The 16,994-nt window shown below is 36.7% G+C and overlaps 1 protein-coding gene across 4 annotated transcripts in view; it reads left to right on the top strand.

The window, feature by feature from the left end:
- The window catches only part of kiaa1958 (KIAA1958 ortholog), a 17,995-nt gene extending 1,946 nt beyond the window's left edge, over positions 1–16,049 (top strand). The window contains exons 2-6 of one of the 4 annotated variants that reach the window (XM_016447321.1): positions 2,640–3,660; positions 6,830–6,877; positions 7,695–7,814; positions 7,944–8,261; positions 9,342–9,671. In XM_016447321.1, coding sequence (XP_016302807.1) covers positions 2,640–3,660; positions 6,830–6,877; positions 7,695–7,814; positions 7,944–8,261; positions 9,342–9,526 — 1,692 coding nt within the window. In that variant the 3' untranslated portion in view covers positions 9,527–9,671. Of the gene's footprint in view, positions 1–2,639; positions 3,661–6,829; positions 6,878–7,694; positions 7,815–7,943; positions 8,262–9,341; positions 9,672–12,308; positions 12,489–12,622; positions 12,830–13,025; positions 13,843–14,544 lie in introns of those variants that run through there. The other 3 variants (XM_016447320.1, XM_016447322.1, XM_016447319.1) reach the window with 3 other exon arrangements.
- Positions 16,050–16,994: the final 945 nt, after the last annotated feature.

The raw sequence follows: 16,994 nt of genomic DNA on the forward strand, positions 1-16,994 counted from the left end.
CAAGCACTACTCTACACTGCTCAAAACTCGCGTTTGAATCGTCAGTGGCAAATTCTTTAAATATAAAAACGTACTGATAGTCTGTGAGTCAACATTATTTGTCAGCATCATAGACTGTGGTCAGCATACGCGCTGAAGGGGAAACAGGGGAACTGAATTCACCGGAACACCACATTGTAGGCTACTCTCCCAGATTCAGGAAACAGTCCTCGTCCTCCGTAAAATGTGCTGCACACATCTGAATATTTGGGTTGAACTGTTCTGGAACAGTGTTGTAAATACAACTTTATTATAATATCATTCCAATGAAACACTTCCCCACTTGAAAAAGTTCTCCAGTCATTTAGTCCGCTTAAACTTCTGTCCATTCTTATAATTGACTGCAAGAGATCTGCCTTCATCCAATCATCAGTCACTGGAAGCATAACCCCTTTATGAAGTAGTTGTTTGATTTATTTAGACCTGTTATTTATTAAATCAAAATACTTTAAATTGGATGCTTAGAAATTTGAGGCTTTTTTACTTGCTTACTAAGGACACACTGGTGGTCTTATTTTGTTGGTAAAATCAAGTCCTGGACGAAATTATTATTATTATTTTAAATATGTTACATAGTGAAAATAAACTGAGTTGCAACTGCCATTCAATGTTGAATTTAACCCTAAAAGGGGCAAACCCATAAAGAGATATCAGAAAATTAATTTAATGCTATTTTCCATCTTATTGGGACTCAAATAATACAATTTCATTATTTTTTTCAAAACTTGACTCTTATATTTGATTTTAATGTTTGTATCCCCCAGGATACGTGACCCCTTTGGGGGTATAAATTCACTGGAAACAAAACACTTGTTTATCAATGCTTGTTACAGCATGGTTGTAATTCCTGAACGCTTTGGAGTACAGACCTAAGCTTGGTCTCTTTTTAAAGAAGACACAAATCAGATTATTGCTGAAGTGAAAGCATTAAAAAAAAAAAAAAAAAGTATAAAAAAGTTATAAAAGTTTAAGTTTACCATAAAGATAATGTAGTATACGAATTGTTTTTATTTTATATAAAATAAATAGTTTATAAGATATGTTGCACTCTAAAATTGCTATAAAATGAAAGCCATATGTCTAACCGATTTATGTTCCAAATTTGAAGTTGATATCACAAAACTTGTGGTTCCTGTGAGAGTTTCTTTGGGTACTATACCAAAAACAACCACTGGGTTACACCCAAACTCTATTCACAGTACTTTATTGTAAAGGAGTAGCCGATCACACTGAGATTAAGGTATAGTCTAATAGATACAATAATGTTGATATACACAAGTGTTCACCAGTGAAAATGCTTTTTTTAATGAAAAAACAAAAAAAAATTGTAATATGACAACTAATATAATTTAGTTTATATTGAAAAATTAATTAATTTTATCAAGCTGTACCATAATGTTACAGTACTTTATTGTAAGGGACCACCCAATTACACTAATAGAAGTATAGTAATCTATTGGATAAAATACACAAGTGTTCACCAGTGAAAATGCTTTTATTTTGCTGTTTTTTCATTTAAAAATATACTACATTTTCTTTGTGACAACTAATGACAATTATCACTAACTATTAGCTTAACAATTTAAGATAAAAGTGAAAATTAGAATTTAAAATTTAACAAAAATACTAATTTATGCCAACCTTTGCCTAAAATCAGCATTCAAATTAGAAATCAACTTTTTTTTTTCTAAATGCATCTTGATGTTATTGTAAACATTATGGAAGTAAAATTGGTTTCAGCTGCCATTTCATGATGACTAAGTTTATTATAAGAAGAAAAAAAAACATTTGTATTGAAAAATTAATGATTAATCATTTTATCATACCATAATGTCACGGCACTTTATTGTAAATGAGTAGACTGATATCATAATCTATGGTTTATAAGTCTTTACCTGTGAAAATGCTTTCATTTAGCTTTTTTAATCATATTATCAGCCTAACAATTTCAAAAATTAAACTGAAAAGTTGAATTGAAAAAAAATTCAAATTCATCCCATCTGTTTTCTTAATGCATTTTAATGTTCTTAAAAAAATTGGTTGCAACTGTCATTTCATGCTGACTAAGTACAGTTGAGGTCAAAAGTTTGCACCCCCTTTCAGAATCTGCAAGAAAAGTTGGCTCTCAAAATCATATAGTCATTGTTGGAAAGGGTTCAAATACACAAAAATGCTGGAAAGCCAAAGAATTTGTGGGAACTGAAGGATTTTTCTGAAGAACAGCAGGCAGTTTAACTGCTCAGGACAAACAAGGGACTCATGAACAACTATCGCTAAACAAAAAAAAAAACACAGCTTTGGATTGTTCAGGTAACAACACAGTATTAAGAATCAAGTATATGTAAACTTTTGAACGGGGTCATTTTTATTAATTCAACTTATTTTCTCTTGTGGACTATATGTAAGCATCTTTTACGTGAAATATCTCATTCAGGTCAGTACTAAATAAACAACAACATGTTTTTTGTATGATCCCTCTTATTTCGCTAAAATAATTAACATTTTGCAGATTCTGAAAGGGGGATGTAAACTTTTGACCTCAACTATATATCATACACAAAAAACAAGTACTGAAAAACGAATAAACTTTGTCATCTCAGGGGAGGAGGCTCAACATGGAGGATTGCTTGCACACTTCCTCTGACAGCCTGGCTAAACTGGTGAAATGGGCCCACAGTCACGGGACAATCTGCACCTTGATCCCCAACCTCAAACACATGTTAAACGAGGGCTCTCACGGGACCCTCACGGCCCTGTGGGGCTGCAGCGCCGGGCACGCCTACCACTGGCCCCTTAACACCACCTGCAAAAAGACAAACAAAGAACGCAACCAAGAAAGCCGAAGCATCAACACAGACAGCATGATCCAGGCGGTCGCCGTCATGCAGAATACCTCAGAGCGCTTCCTCGGCAGCGCCGCGAAAAACAAGGGCGATTCCAGTCAGATCCACGACTCCTGCGACATCTCCAACTGCAGCGAACCGTCCGAGATGGACGACAACGGCGAGGAGTACAACAGCCACCTGTACGACATCGTCTGCGAGTCCTCGGCTACCGACGAAGACGGCGACTCCGAGTTCAATCACGCCTCAAATATCACGCCCAGGAAAAGATCGGGAACCGAGGACAGCACTGACCCGGCGTTGAAGAAAATCAAACAAGAGAGAGGCGAAGACTATTACAGTGTGGCCAACCCTCAGATGCCCAGCAGCTCGGATGGGAACCACTCTACTGGAGGCATTACGCAATCGCCCAAACACAGCGTCCAGAACAGACCATCATCCAGGTCTTCGATGTCCCAGAAGCCTTGCTCAGTAGATGGGGACTCCATGGCGGTGTCCTCGTCACCGCTGGACAGCTCCCCTTCGTCCATGATCAAACCCCTGCGTGCGCCTTTCCACGTTACCCAGAACAAAATGCAGGTGAACTCGAACCCAGCTTGCAGTCAGGGTGTGGCGACCTTGCCCCATTCGGGAAGGATTGACGCTATGGGGGTGTTGCACAGGGACGAGTATCCCAGGTCTTCTTTGTCTTACGGAGAGGCTTCAATGGGTGTGAACCCTGAGATGGATCTTCTAGCAGCACAAGCACTTAATACAGAAACTCGAGTGGACAACACAGGTAAAGAGCCTTATCTGGAGTCTGTGATGAGAAGTGCTTGAGTCACACTTAAAATTTATGAATGTCGTTGCATTGGATAACACAATATTACACGCATGCGACATCAGCAAATAATTCCTGCACAAGATTTTCTCAACACGTCACTTTTTTTGAGCCCCTTTTTGCGGTTACTTTGAACAAATTGGTCATTTTTTTTGTTGTAGTAGCCTGTCGCTGGAGCAGTTACACGATGCTCAGGCTCGTCCCATCTATTAATTTATTTAAAACAGTTATTCATTAAAAATATTAATTGGCATAATCTTTTATTATTTCTTAGAAAAAAAATGTAACTGCTACACTTAAAGGGTTAGTTCACCCAAAAATGAAAATTAGCTTGTGTTTTACTCTCCCCCGAAGCATCCTAGGTGTATATGAACACAAGCTAATTTTCATTTTTGGGTGAACTAACCCTTTAATATTTGGAAAACTTTTCTCTACAAAATCTAAGTTTGGCATGACCAACAAAATTGTGTTATTGTAGTATTGTTTATTTATTTTTATTATAGTATTTATTAATATTTCCTATTTATTTAGCTCTTTTTAAATAATTTTAGGTTTTCTTGTTTTACTTTACAGTTTAGTAATTTTTGTTTTGTCCTTTCGTTTTAATATTTCTATTTAGCTACAACAAGGCAACATTTCTAATTCTCGTTTTTTAAAGTTTAAGTTTTTTAATATTTATATTTTATTATATTTAGCTTTATTTCAATTAATTTAAAAAATATATGTTTAATAGTTTTAGTCAACAATAACAATACTGCAACAAAGTCACATGGTATTTGAAAATAATGTTTAAGACAATCACAAGTACTTAAAAAAAGGTTTTAGTTTTTACTTGATTACACCAGGCATTAAATATCTCTACTCGATATAGATATATATATATATAGAGAGAGCGAGAGAGAGAGCGTGAGTATAAATATCTCTAACTCTATTTGAAAAAAACCTTATAAAACCAACATGAATACACAAGAGTACATTTCTAAGAACATAAAAATGTTCTGAACAAAATGATTATTTTCTTCTTTATCTTGGACACTCTTATTTGTCATACTCTTATTGTTTTTTTTATTAGAATCTTTTTTTTTATGTTTTGCTTGAAAGGCATGCTTGTGCATTGTCTTTTGAGATAATGGGGCTTGGATTGATATTTTGTTATCTAATGCAAAGATATATATTACTAGTTGGAGTGACTATAGTGTTTGAATTCATTTTATTCTTTGTGTCTGTTGAGCCTTTGTTTGCGTGAAATGAACATAAAACCTTTTAATGATCTCAGAGTGAAAATAAAGGTGCTATAAATAATAGTATAAATGAAATTCCAACATTGCTCCATTGTTCAGCTTCAGAGGCAAAGCTGATGCCTCATGAAATGTACATTCAGTTTGCGTTGAACATTGCTGAATGCAAATTGAATGCTTCTGCATAATTATTTAATCATGCCAGGCACTTTTGTGCCTAACAGCATTCACACACTGAATGCAAATCAAATAATTTAAACGGAAAACATCTTAAATAGCCTGAACAAAAAAATCCATACTTATGGTGTACTTCCAGTACATAGAAATAGCAAACAAACACAGAAGGTTAGTATATTCTGCATGTGTTTGTGTGAGTGCTGTGAGCGGGTCGTGGGTGGAGTGCTGCCTCATATTGATCTTCCTAATTATATTTATGACGTTGTCTCAGTCAAGGCCATAAATTAGATTTATTACACCGCAGAAGTGTAACCCAGCACTACACAATGGACATGAAACAGACTGGGCGTTTCTTAAACCTCAGAAGTGATTCAAACCTGGCAAAAAAAAGAATGCTGCACTCAAGCAATGATTTGAGCTGGGAGTGAACATTTGCTTTTGCCTAAATGTTTTCTTTAAAAGGAATATTTCACCCAAAACTGAAAATGTGCTGAAAATATAGTCACCCTCTGGCCATCAAAGATGTAGATGAGTTTGTTTCTTCATCAGATTTGGAGAAGTTTTAACAAATGTAATTTTTGGTTGAACTATTCCTTTAACAAACAAAGCGAATGACTGCATTAAGGATAAAACAGCTTTATGTAAATTTGGATGCAGCATGTTAGTGTTGCTTATGGATTTTGCTTCTTATTCAGTGTAGTTAAATAAAACGAGTAAATGCATTACAATTCTTAAACATTTCAATTCAAGCATCTATTTAAACATTTAAAATGGAACATTTGCATCTGGACTAGAAGGATAATTTTTTAATTGCCCATAACTGGATGTATCCAGATCCAGACTGACACAGACACATTAGAAACTGATTTAGGCCATTTTTTTTCTGTAACGTCATCCATCCATAGTACTCTATTAGTACTCTATTTAAAAAAAAAAAAAAATCTGGAAAAAAATTAATTATTTCAGATTTTTTGTTGAAAACGTTTGATTTCATAATAACAACGTAATGCAAATGTTTTCCTCATTTTAATCGAGTTGATTGAACATTATTATTCTGGGGCCTCCAGCTGAGATGCCTTACACCTTAAAACAGGTGAAACAAAGAAATCAAGTGCAGATGTGACTTTCTCATATTTGCAATGCAATTTCTTTTTTTTCATTGCATTATCTCTGCTAACAGTTGCGACAAGAGAGGGCCAGGTTAAAAAAAAAAACATTACATTGTGGTTTACATTTTTTTCCCCCATTAATTCTAGATTTGTGCTTCATTTTGATGACTTTTTTATGTTAAAATTCTATTTCCTGGGAAGTGAGTGTCTCTCTCTTCATGTCATTATGAATAGATTCCCTATGACACAGGCAGTTATTTATTCTTGGTAGGCTAGTTAATGAGACGGCGTCCTCTCCCATTCTGCAATAAGGCATTAAGTTGTTTTCCCAAGAGACTCTGGGGATATTTGACATTTCAGTCAAGATGGAAATGGATGAGGCTGTTATTGCTTTAACTCCAAATAAACCGAACGAAAATAACAGGTGAGTTTTCTTGACACTTTCTCTCTTTATTGAGAGGAAAATGGATGTCAGTAGATTTAACTGTTGAGTTAAAGTGTCGTATGATTTTGTGTTTTATCATAAGCATGCATTAAAATGCTTAAAAGATAATATTGATATCTCTTTATTGTGGACAAACTATAATTTTATTCTGTTTACAGGTTCACACGAGAAGATGGATTACGCTGTGATTTTGAAAGCCCTCCATGGTTAGTTTTTTTTGTGCAAGAACTTGTTAAGTTCTAAAAATATTGCAGTTTTATATTAATTAGTAAATCTCACAAAACCTGTCAATAACCCATCCTGCTTATATTTACCTCAAATTTAAGAAACACTACGTTTTGTTTTTTGCAAAAAATGCAAATTTTTTGTAACACTCTTATTAAGGTGTTACAAAAACATATTCTTGTTACTGCAATTAAATTAAATTATGTGTATGTGTATGTATATATATATATATATATATATATACATATATATTATAAAAATAGCTATATTTTTGTACTGGTTTTATTTTTTGCTGATTTAAAAAAAAATCATTCTATTACCAAACAAAAAGTGTTATAGTAATCAGAAAAAGGTGTTAGAAAATGTGCTTATTTTTCATGAAATTAATGTCAGAATGCAAACAATCTTAACAGTCACTAATGTTTTTGCCCGCAATTAAATGGACAGGTTTTGTGATATTCACCTTAACACTGCAGCTGTGCTGTGGTGCGCTAGTCGAATTTTTCCTCTGTATTTATTTTTATAATGGATGAATTTGCATGAGGCAAATTAATTTGGAGGAAAGTTTGCATCATGGCAAATAAAATAAAATTTCTCTGCTGAAAATGGCTTTATTGTCTGTGGACTCGCCAGTTGTATGAACTGAAATACAGACCAGTCCTTTACTGTGATGTTGTGTGGGAGAAGCATTTGGTTTGAAGTATGTTGTGCATTTGGTTTCTGCCAGCTGATTGTTCTGGACGGAAGAGTTCATCCTCTATTAAAGCTCCTAAAACGCTCATTTGATGTATATTACAGAGCATCTGATTCCAGCTGCACACAGTTCAGAAGAGCAGTTCTGCCCGTCAGATGTCAGTCCAAGCAGTGAGAGGTATTTTGAAGAGAGAAAACACCTGGAAGAGTTTATAACAAGCATAGGTGAGCTAGCAGTCCGATACAAATCTCGAAGAATCTCAACTATGTCAGTTTGTCGCAATTGCGATCGATGCACTGTTAGTTATATCAGCAGGGGAACTCTTTTTAATGTATGTCTCATGATTTATGCAGATACGATAACCCTACAAAACCTGCAGACGGTCATTGATCGAATCCTGGTCTTTCACGAGCGGTCGCAGATGCCTCTGTCTAGTCCGGCTCGACTGGGAGAGCAGGAGCTGTTTCCGGGGAGCGGGCTCTACCTGCCGCACTACAAACTGGCGTCCATGCTGCAGGAGTCCCGGCAGGACAGCATGAGACTCTTCCACCTGCTGTTCGAGCACTTCTTCAGCGAGGAGGATCTTAACGGCGCCGTCGCTTTTGGGAAGAGGGGAAAAGTCCCTGATGGGAAAAAGATCTTGGACAGAAGAAGAGTGGATGGGATTATGTGTAAGTATTTGAAATGGGACAGCCAGCTTTTACTGATCATCTCAGAACGATTTAGGGCTGTGCGTTTTTTCCCATTCTACTGATTTATTACGGGTTTTTTTAAAGAAATATTTGCTTTTTTTGTGCAATGGTACATTTAGTTGTATTCATCAAAGAACCCTATTATACTTTGCACAAAAAGGTTCATATCAGTGACAATACTACGAATATTAATATCAGTTTAATTATAAGAAATGAGCAGCAAATCAGCATATCGGAATGATTTCTGAAGGATCATGTGACACTGAAGACTGGAGTAATGATGCTGAAAATTCAGCTTTGATCACAGAAATAAAATAAACGTTAAAATGTATTCAAATAGAGAACTGTTATTTAAAATTGTAATAATATTTCACAATTTTACTGATTTAACTGTATTTTTGCTGAAATAATTGCAGCCTTGGTGAGCAGAAGAGACTCCTTCCATTATCGATTTTGAAAAGTAGTGTCCTTAAAAGCCTTCAGCCTTTTGCTGTTATTCAGCTGATATTTCGCTGATATCTTAATATTTACGCTCTGAAGGGCTTAAAATTGTTCTTTTTGTTCAGTAGAATTAAAATGTTATAGACCAAAAAAAAAAAATTAAGCTATGCTGTTTTTCACTAAATGAAAGAAAAATATTTATATATTTAATTGCGCTGATATAACAATGCATAATAGCAATGAACAGTACTGTTTACATATATATTTTTATTGAAACATTGAGAAATACAATATTTTTGAGTGATGATACAAACGAATCATTGAGTCAAAGTTTGAATCAATTCATTGAAACGGACTGATTCACAGAACTGATTCAACTTTAACACCATTCTTTGCTACTGAAATTTAAATCAGACGCTATTAAAACATTACTTTAAGATTATTTACATTTTAATAAAAGTGCATTCAATCATTTTACATAGTTTATTTTGTGAATATTCTTTATATTTCTAAGACCAATCATGTGACTTGTTTGTCTCAAAGTGTTTTAAATTTCGTGTTGTTTCCCCTAAAATATTTTGAAATAAAATGTCATTTTCCTTTTTTTTCCCTTTGCAGCATATGTTCTGCGTTGTTCTACTATAGACGGATGGACACCCGTGGAATCATCTAAGCTGAAGAAGGCCTGTATTAATAAATGCAGGCTTCGAATCGGTCAGAAAAAGAAGCAAGAAACTTCTCAAGAGTCCTTTATTTTTTGTGACGAACAATCTTCAGGCAAAAATGACCCTTCCTATATGTAACTGCTGATCCCAAAAATGTCCATTCACAGACAAATGCTATTATTATAAATGAAATGAAAACGAAACACAATGAAAGCTACCGGTCGGTGTCTTGGACATGAACGATTCAGTCTGGAATTGTTTAAAGGGGTCATATGATGTTGCTAAAAAGAACATTATTTTGTGTATTTGGTGTAATGAAATGTTTATGCGGTTTAAAGTTAAAAAAACATTATTTTCCACATACTGTACATTATTGTTTCTCCTCTATGCCCCGCCTTTCTGAAACGCGTTGATTTTTACAAAGCTCATCGATCTGAATAGCGAGGTGTGCTGTGATTGGCCAGCTATCCAGTACATTGTGATTGGCCGAATACCTCAAGCGTGTGACGGAAATGTTATGCCCCTCACCATACTGTTGATGCCGTGTCCCGGCCGGAGCGATGAGACAAAACCAATAAAACCCATTATAAACGAGGCATTTGTTGCATCCAGTGGGGACATAATTACTAATTATAATGACTTATACTGTCTTTTTACGCTTTATGCACCAAGAGCTTGTAACACTCCAAAGAGAAAGGAAAAATTGAAATCGTATCATATGACCCCTTTAAAGTTGATTCGGTTTAGCTACAGCACTAAAAGATGAACGATTCACGGTCAGACACATGAACTATTTCCATTCCATTAATTTCAACCAAACCCACATTATCTATACTGTGATCGTTATTGACTCGTTTAGTCAACACAAACCTGTTTATATCCATTTAAACCTTTAGATTAGTCTAATCACGTTAGTCATGTAGCAGTGTAACAATCAAGACAAGATATTTTGAGTTTTGTCAAACCATTTTGATGGTTTTTACTCATATCCAATATCTTTAAATATAAAAATGTGAATTATCACTATATCAAAACCACCTTAAACTGTATTTTCTTGTTTTATCTTACTTTTTTTCCTCTGCTGGTTCCATGAAATTATGTTTTATCAATCAGCGTCACACTAAACTGACAATAGCGTCATTCCTTGTGCATGACTGAGAGAAAAATGGAGATTTTAGATATTTATAAGCATCCCACAAAGTTTTATTACTCCGCTCTTTTGTATTGCATTTGTAATTTTTGCCTAAGTGATATCATGTAGACCAATCAGCATTTAACAGCATATAAAATTACTTCCAGAGATTAGGTTATTCGATGTAAACAACCAGACAATTAACAACTTCTGTGTTCATTCTTGATATTTCAGAATTTCTTACAGTGAGTGTGTAGTGAAAACGTCACTCAAGGGCTCACACATTTACCATATTTAATGGAATTCTTTGGATGGCATCAGTAAAGGAGACTTTAAAACATTGGAAGGTTCAGTAAGTCTGATCACTTTTTACAATCAAGTATTATGTTTCTTATAAAAAAAAACTGGCATTTGGTAGGTATATCACGTTGTCCACAAGTGTTTAATGTAAAGAAAAAAAAATGACATTAGCATTTATTATGGTTATGAAAGATCAGTCTTTTCATAATGGTTGGGAAGTTTTCACCTGACCGGTTTTAAAAGTGTCTTGTTTTGTACCTACACACTTATGCTGAACTTGCCCTTATTTTAGCACTTCTACAAACCTGATGTTTATTTTCAAGTGTGTAAATGCTCCATCATCCTGATGTGTCTTAAGTGGTCTTATTTGTCATTTTCTGATGCGTTACAATAAAATCAATGACCAAATGTTGTCCCTGATCTGTTTTTGCCTTTGAATCAATTGCTGTAATTACTCCGCATTTTTGGCATCTTATATTATAAGGTAGGAGTCTTTTAGTGACTGCTTCTTAATTCAGTTTATTTTTTTATTTTAATATTGCTTTTACTAGTATGCATCAATGATTTGGTGGCATTACTTCGAGGTGGTTGTATGGTCTTTTCAAATTATGCTTTTTAATGTAATCACAAAATGAATTTATTTGAATAGGTCATGGTAGAAGTAGCAAAAATAAATCCACTAAAAGAAAAGGCATTTAAATAAGTATTATAAAGAAGCTCTAAATTTAAACCAACCCAAACAAAGGCAAAGAAATATCTGGTGGAATTTTTAAATCAAGTAACAAAAACTAACAACAAAAGCAATGATAAATGGATCGCATTTGAAGATGTTGCATGGCAGTCAATCAGAGTAAACTTTAATGGAAAGAGAAGTAGCATATTTTTAGATTTTACTACGTTGAAAAGATATTTTGAATCCAGCTAAGTGAGATGCATTAAAGTAAAAAAAAAAAAATGTATATACTTTTTTTATTTTACATTATTCATACTAAGCACGTAGAGCTGTGTGCTGTGATAGAAACAAAAGTAAAAAATATGCAATACAAATTTGCCGAAATATGCTAAAATAGCAAAAAGTGCATACTATGACTTACTGCTACAGTGCAGTAAAGTCAAGTAGCTAAAAAAACAATCATGACGTAAAACAGTAAGATGCACATGAAACAAATACGATAGACATTACAAATGGAACAGAAGAATGTCGTGTGTAAACCACGGATAAACTTGATTGCTGTAGATATACAGTATGTAGTTAATAGTGATTAATTTGGATAATAAATCAACATATCTTGTAATTAATTCAATAATTTTTTTTAAATCAGATCATGGCAGGCCTAAATGTTTACCACCAGCCACGTATTTCTTTGTTTTCTGTTACGTATTCCTTTTGACCAAATTTCAGATTAGCACACAAAAATTAAATTTAGATACATCTTTCCAGAGTTAGTAGGAACTCCTGAGGTAAAGCTCTGTTTCTATTTCAAACAGTTTCTCCAGCTGTGTATGAAATAGAGAGACTGAAAGCACTACTGCAGGCTGAGAGAAGCAAAAATGAGTTGATGGGTGAAACCATCAGCGGCCTGAAGCAAGACAAAGAGCTTCTGCAACAGGAACTCACCAAGAAGGCTGAGCTCATCTGTGACTTCCTGCAAGACCAGCTACGGCCAGGTGACTATTCCTTATAAACCCATCATATTTCATTTCTGGATAATACCTAGTTTTTATGATATGAAGGGAAGCATGAAGATCAGAATGCAGGTTGTAATTTGGATAAGGATTGTCTTGTTTTCTCTGATTGGTAGATAAAAGAAGGACACTTTCATCAAGTCAAATGGAGGCAGGAAGCTCGCATCAGATTATTACCTCCATTCCTGAAGAGGGCGCTGCGTTTGACTCACCAGCCCTCTTTGACTCTTTTGAGGAGGTGGAGTTGCATCCACTGGACAGGCAGAGGACCATCAAGATTTCATCAAAGAGAAGCAGAGACGGCGAGAATACACGTGTCCGAAGTAAGTAATGTAAGACTGGGATTTGGATCCGAAGTCTAGCTATCTTAGATGGGCTCAATACATAAACTGGGATTTTCTAAATTTGAACTATAACTCATTATTAATGAATAATAATGCTAGATTTTGATATGCGTTCAAGTAAAATTTTGTCCCAGTCTGTAGAGTTTCACTAAAGAATTATGTTACTATTTTTCAGTGAAAAACGTTGTGGGCGTGATTGCACGATATATGGCGGCACTGCAAGAGTTTCAACGTAGCGTATCCATGAAAGTGGCTTTTGATAGAGTTGGCGTTGACCGCAATACCATTTCGAGAACAGCAGCCATTGCAGAACTGAGCCTGGCGGCTCCTGAAGTCTTCCACGCTCTGCCTCCATGGGACGAGAAGGAGGAAACATTGGCCCACTATGCAGTCAGATGCCGACAGGCCATGGATGACAGCATCAAAGCCAAGATTAAAAGCATGAAAGCAAAGGGGGAGCTTCTACCAATCGTCAGCAAATAAAACATTTACCTTATCTGATTTACAGTGGACATGTGACCACTCTAAAAGAACACTTGTATTTCTCGTCACATTTCGGCCTTGATCTCTTTTGTCCTTAGCCATAATCCATCACAAAGTGAGCGATGTATGACAGCACATTTTTTGGAAACTTTCAATCAGTTGTTGTGTTCTTCTTGGCCAATTTGGCTTTTTAATGAAATCAAATAATTGTTTTGTATGCCTTGTATCAGTATCATTTTGCCTAACCAGTATTTATTTCAGTGTTAAACATTAGGTAAATAGGTAATACTGATACTAATAACTGTACGGTTGCATGCTCACTACCATCACAAACTACAGTGTATGTTTGTACTTTTTGACACGACACCTCTTCCTCTCTGAATACCAGATTTGTGTCATGTAATAAGATTGCCAAGGTGCAGACTGTGAAAAATAAGTGCGTAATGATGGTACACTACATTGTATGAACCAGTGGGTTCAATGACTGTTACTGTGAGTAATAAACAGAATATCACAATATTGAGATGCTTCTGTATTTTATTGGAAACATTATTTTGCCATTATTTTAACAATTAATAACTCAGTCGGCAATACAACCAATACGGAATCGGAGATTAGAAATCTTTACCTAAAGATTAGACAGTACCTCAACGGAATCTGTTTGCTGGAACAATGGAGCATAGTCAGGATAGTCCTCTTATATTTAATATGGTGCAAATAAAAACATAGCTGGAGAGATAGAAGTACAGTCTGTTCAATGGATTGTGCCTTGAAAATCTTGTTGTACCTTCAAAACCTTGTCTTTCCAAAAAACGTCTTATGGACAAAAAGCTCTTGATGGTTACCTTAGACCCTTGGTCCCCAACCCTGGCCCTGGAGTGCCCACAACAGTACACATTTGAGATGTCTCTCTTGTCTGACACACCCATTTCCGGTCTTGGAGTCTCTAACAATGAGTTGACGAGTAGATTTAGGTGAGCTTGTTTAGGGAAACATACAAAATGTGCAGAATTAGGGGTAATTGAGGACTAGGGTTGGGGACCACTGATTTAAACCATTGTTGATCTGTATGTGTATCCTTTACTGAGAGATAGAAATGCATTTCCATTCATGTCAAACTTAATATGCAGTCTACCCTGACTGAGGTCTATTTTGTTTTCTAAGTTTTGTTCTGGACATAATGAAAACACTACCTTCTTCCCTTTCAGCAGACATGGATGCATACCGAGAACAGAATGAGAAGACCATTCGCAGCACCCAAACAGCTCTTCGCAACTTTCGGGACTTCCTGGTTTCTAAGTATCCAACCGAGGCCAGAGAGATATACTTCATCCCCTGCCAAGAGTTGGACATCTACTTGGCCTCCTTCTTCGTGGATGCACGCCAAAGGGATGGCTCGGAGTATGAGCCCAACAGCCTGGCCAACTACCAGTGTGGCCTGGAGCGTTATCTGAAGGAGCATCACTATGCTTACAGCATTACAAGAGACCGGGAGTTCCAGAGATCCCAGGATGCCCTCAAGCAAAAGCAGTTGGAGCTCAAGTTCAAAGGCAAAGGCAACAAACCCCACAAGTCAATGAAGCTGACCTTTGCTGATGAGTTGCTCCTAAGGAAACGGGGGCTTCTGAGTCGCTTCAACCCTGAGGGTCTGCTTAACCTGGTGTGGCTCAACAACACCAAGGCTTTTGGCCACTGTACAGGCTTCCATAGCTCCACACTCAAATGGGGTGACGTGCGCTTACTCACCACAGAAACAGGACTAGAGTGTCTGGAGTGGACCTACCAGGATTTTACTGACCCTAATGCCAGAAACCGAAGGTCCACGACCGAGTACCGCATCTACGCTACCCCGCATGCTCCTCAAACCTGCCCTGTGCAGGACTACAAGGAATATGCTCAGCGCAGACCTCAAGCAATGCTCTTTGAAGATGCGCCCTTTTATCTGTCCATCAAGCCAGTGGTCAACCTCGCTGCCCTGCACTGGTACAACTGCCAAGCTCTGGGAAAGAACAAATTAGCAAAGATGGTGAAGACCATGTGTGAGAAAGGCAACATTCCAGGGAGAAAGACCAATTTCAGCGTTTACCAGAGTTGCAGCTCCTTGTCCGAGGCCCAGAGCAATCAGCTAGTCCTGATCTGCAATGACCTCAGGCAACAAGCCGTCCAGTCAGGGAGTTCCCATCCTGGCAGCACCAACTTTGTCATTGCTGGTTCTTTTGACTCTACTGACTCTGCTTAAAGCTGAAGTGTAATTTTTGAGCCACTAGTAGCACCAAACCAATCTGCTGTTTCCAAGCAAGTTTCCCAAACACTTCTTCCGTCTTCCATTTTTGGACAAGCAGGTAGTCCCGACCCAAATGCATGGCATTCGTTGAACAAGAAGTTTATGTTTTGGACAGCTTAAACCAATGAGCCAAGGTTCGGGCGATTAGGAAGTTTCAGTTAGCCACTGTTGACAGATGCCTACACCAGGAGTTACCAAATTTCTGACATGAAGTGCCATTTAAATTTGTTTCCATTTAAAATGAGCTGTTTTCTGTTATCCTTATATTTGCCAAGTGACTATTTGGAGGGCTCTTCAAGCCTCAAATGAACTTATATTTCCCCAGTCTGCTGCCTTTTGTGTCACTCAGGATAGTCGCTTGTGAAGGGCTTGGGACTATGCGTGTTCTTGTGGTGCCATCAGCCAATCAGTGTTGTCAGCATGTCTCAATGTAATTTTGCAGTGGCTCCAGAGTTATTAGTCACATGGCATTCACAGAAAAAAAGTCTGTGTCCATGTTCAAAGATAGTGGATACTTCCAGAGGTCTTGCGCCAGCTGAGCAACTGCCATTTGGACAAATGGGAATGCTAATGGTTATCTCTTTCTATGTATGGCTTGAATAAACCAAGGAAAGGGCCACAGAGTCACTGTGTTTACACTCCTAAGAAAGTCTACAAATGGCTGCATGGTACGGGAGGAAGTAGTTTATCATTAGAAAACATACAGCAGCTTTAAATTCAATTGTATGACTGACTTAGGCCATCTTGTTTCATGTCTCAATGCTCTTTTAGGTAAGCATTAGTAAAGTCTTAGGCACCGTCCACACGGAGACGTGTTTAGCTGTATACGCATACATTTTGTATCGTATAGGCGTTTCGTCCACATGGATCTGGCATTTTGGGAGAGTGAAACTGATATTTTTGGAAACCGGGTCCCAGAGTGGATAAATCTGAAAACGCCGCCCTTGCGTTTTCGTGTGGACAGCGAATCCGTATATTTTCTGAAACGATGACGTCATCAGCCCACGTCAGACACCGCTACGTCTCGTAACAGCAACAAAAACATGAACAAACACTGAACGGTTGTCTTTTTATTAACTAACATTAACACAGATTAATAAATGCATTGTTCCATGTTCGTTTGTATACCGCGTGCAAGGTTTATGCGCATAGTCCAAGTCTTCTTCTCCATTTTTAGTATATCTCTGTGGCGGAATTACAGCGCCACATACTGGTCTGGCATGTATACTACATCGTTTTGTGTTGGTTTCGTGTGGATGCAGATATTTCTTGAGACGAGGGGAAAAAAAGATTGGATAGGGAAAACTCTGGCTTCGTGTGGATGTAGCCTTAATTGTTATTTCTGTCAATGTGTATAAAACTCTGATGTTGTCTTTA

Source organism: Sinocyclocheilus anshuiensis, unplaced genomic scaffold (assembly GCF_001515605.1).
Source record: "Sinocyclocheilus anshuiensis isolate Anshui unplaced genomic scaffold, SAMN03320099.WGS_v1.1 scaffold567, whole genome shotgun sequence".
Taxonomy (NCBI): domain Eukaryota; kingdom Metazoa; phylum Chordata; class Actinopteri; order Cypriniformes; family Cyprinidae; genus Sinocyclocheilus; species Sinocyclocheilus anshuiensis.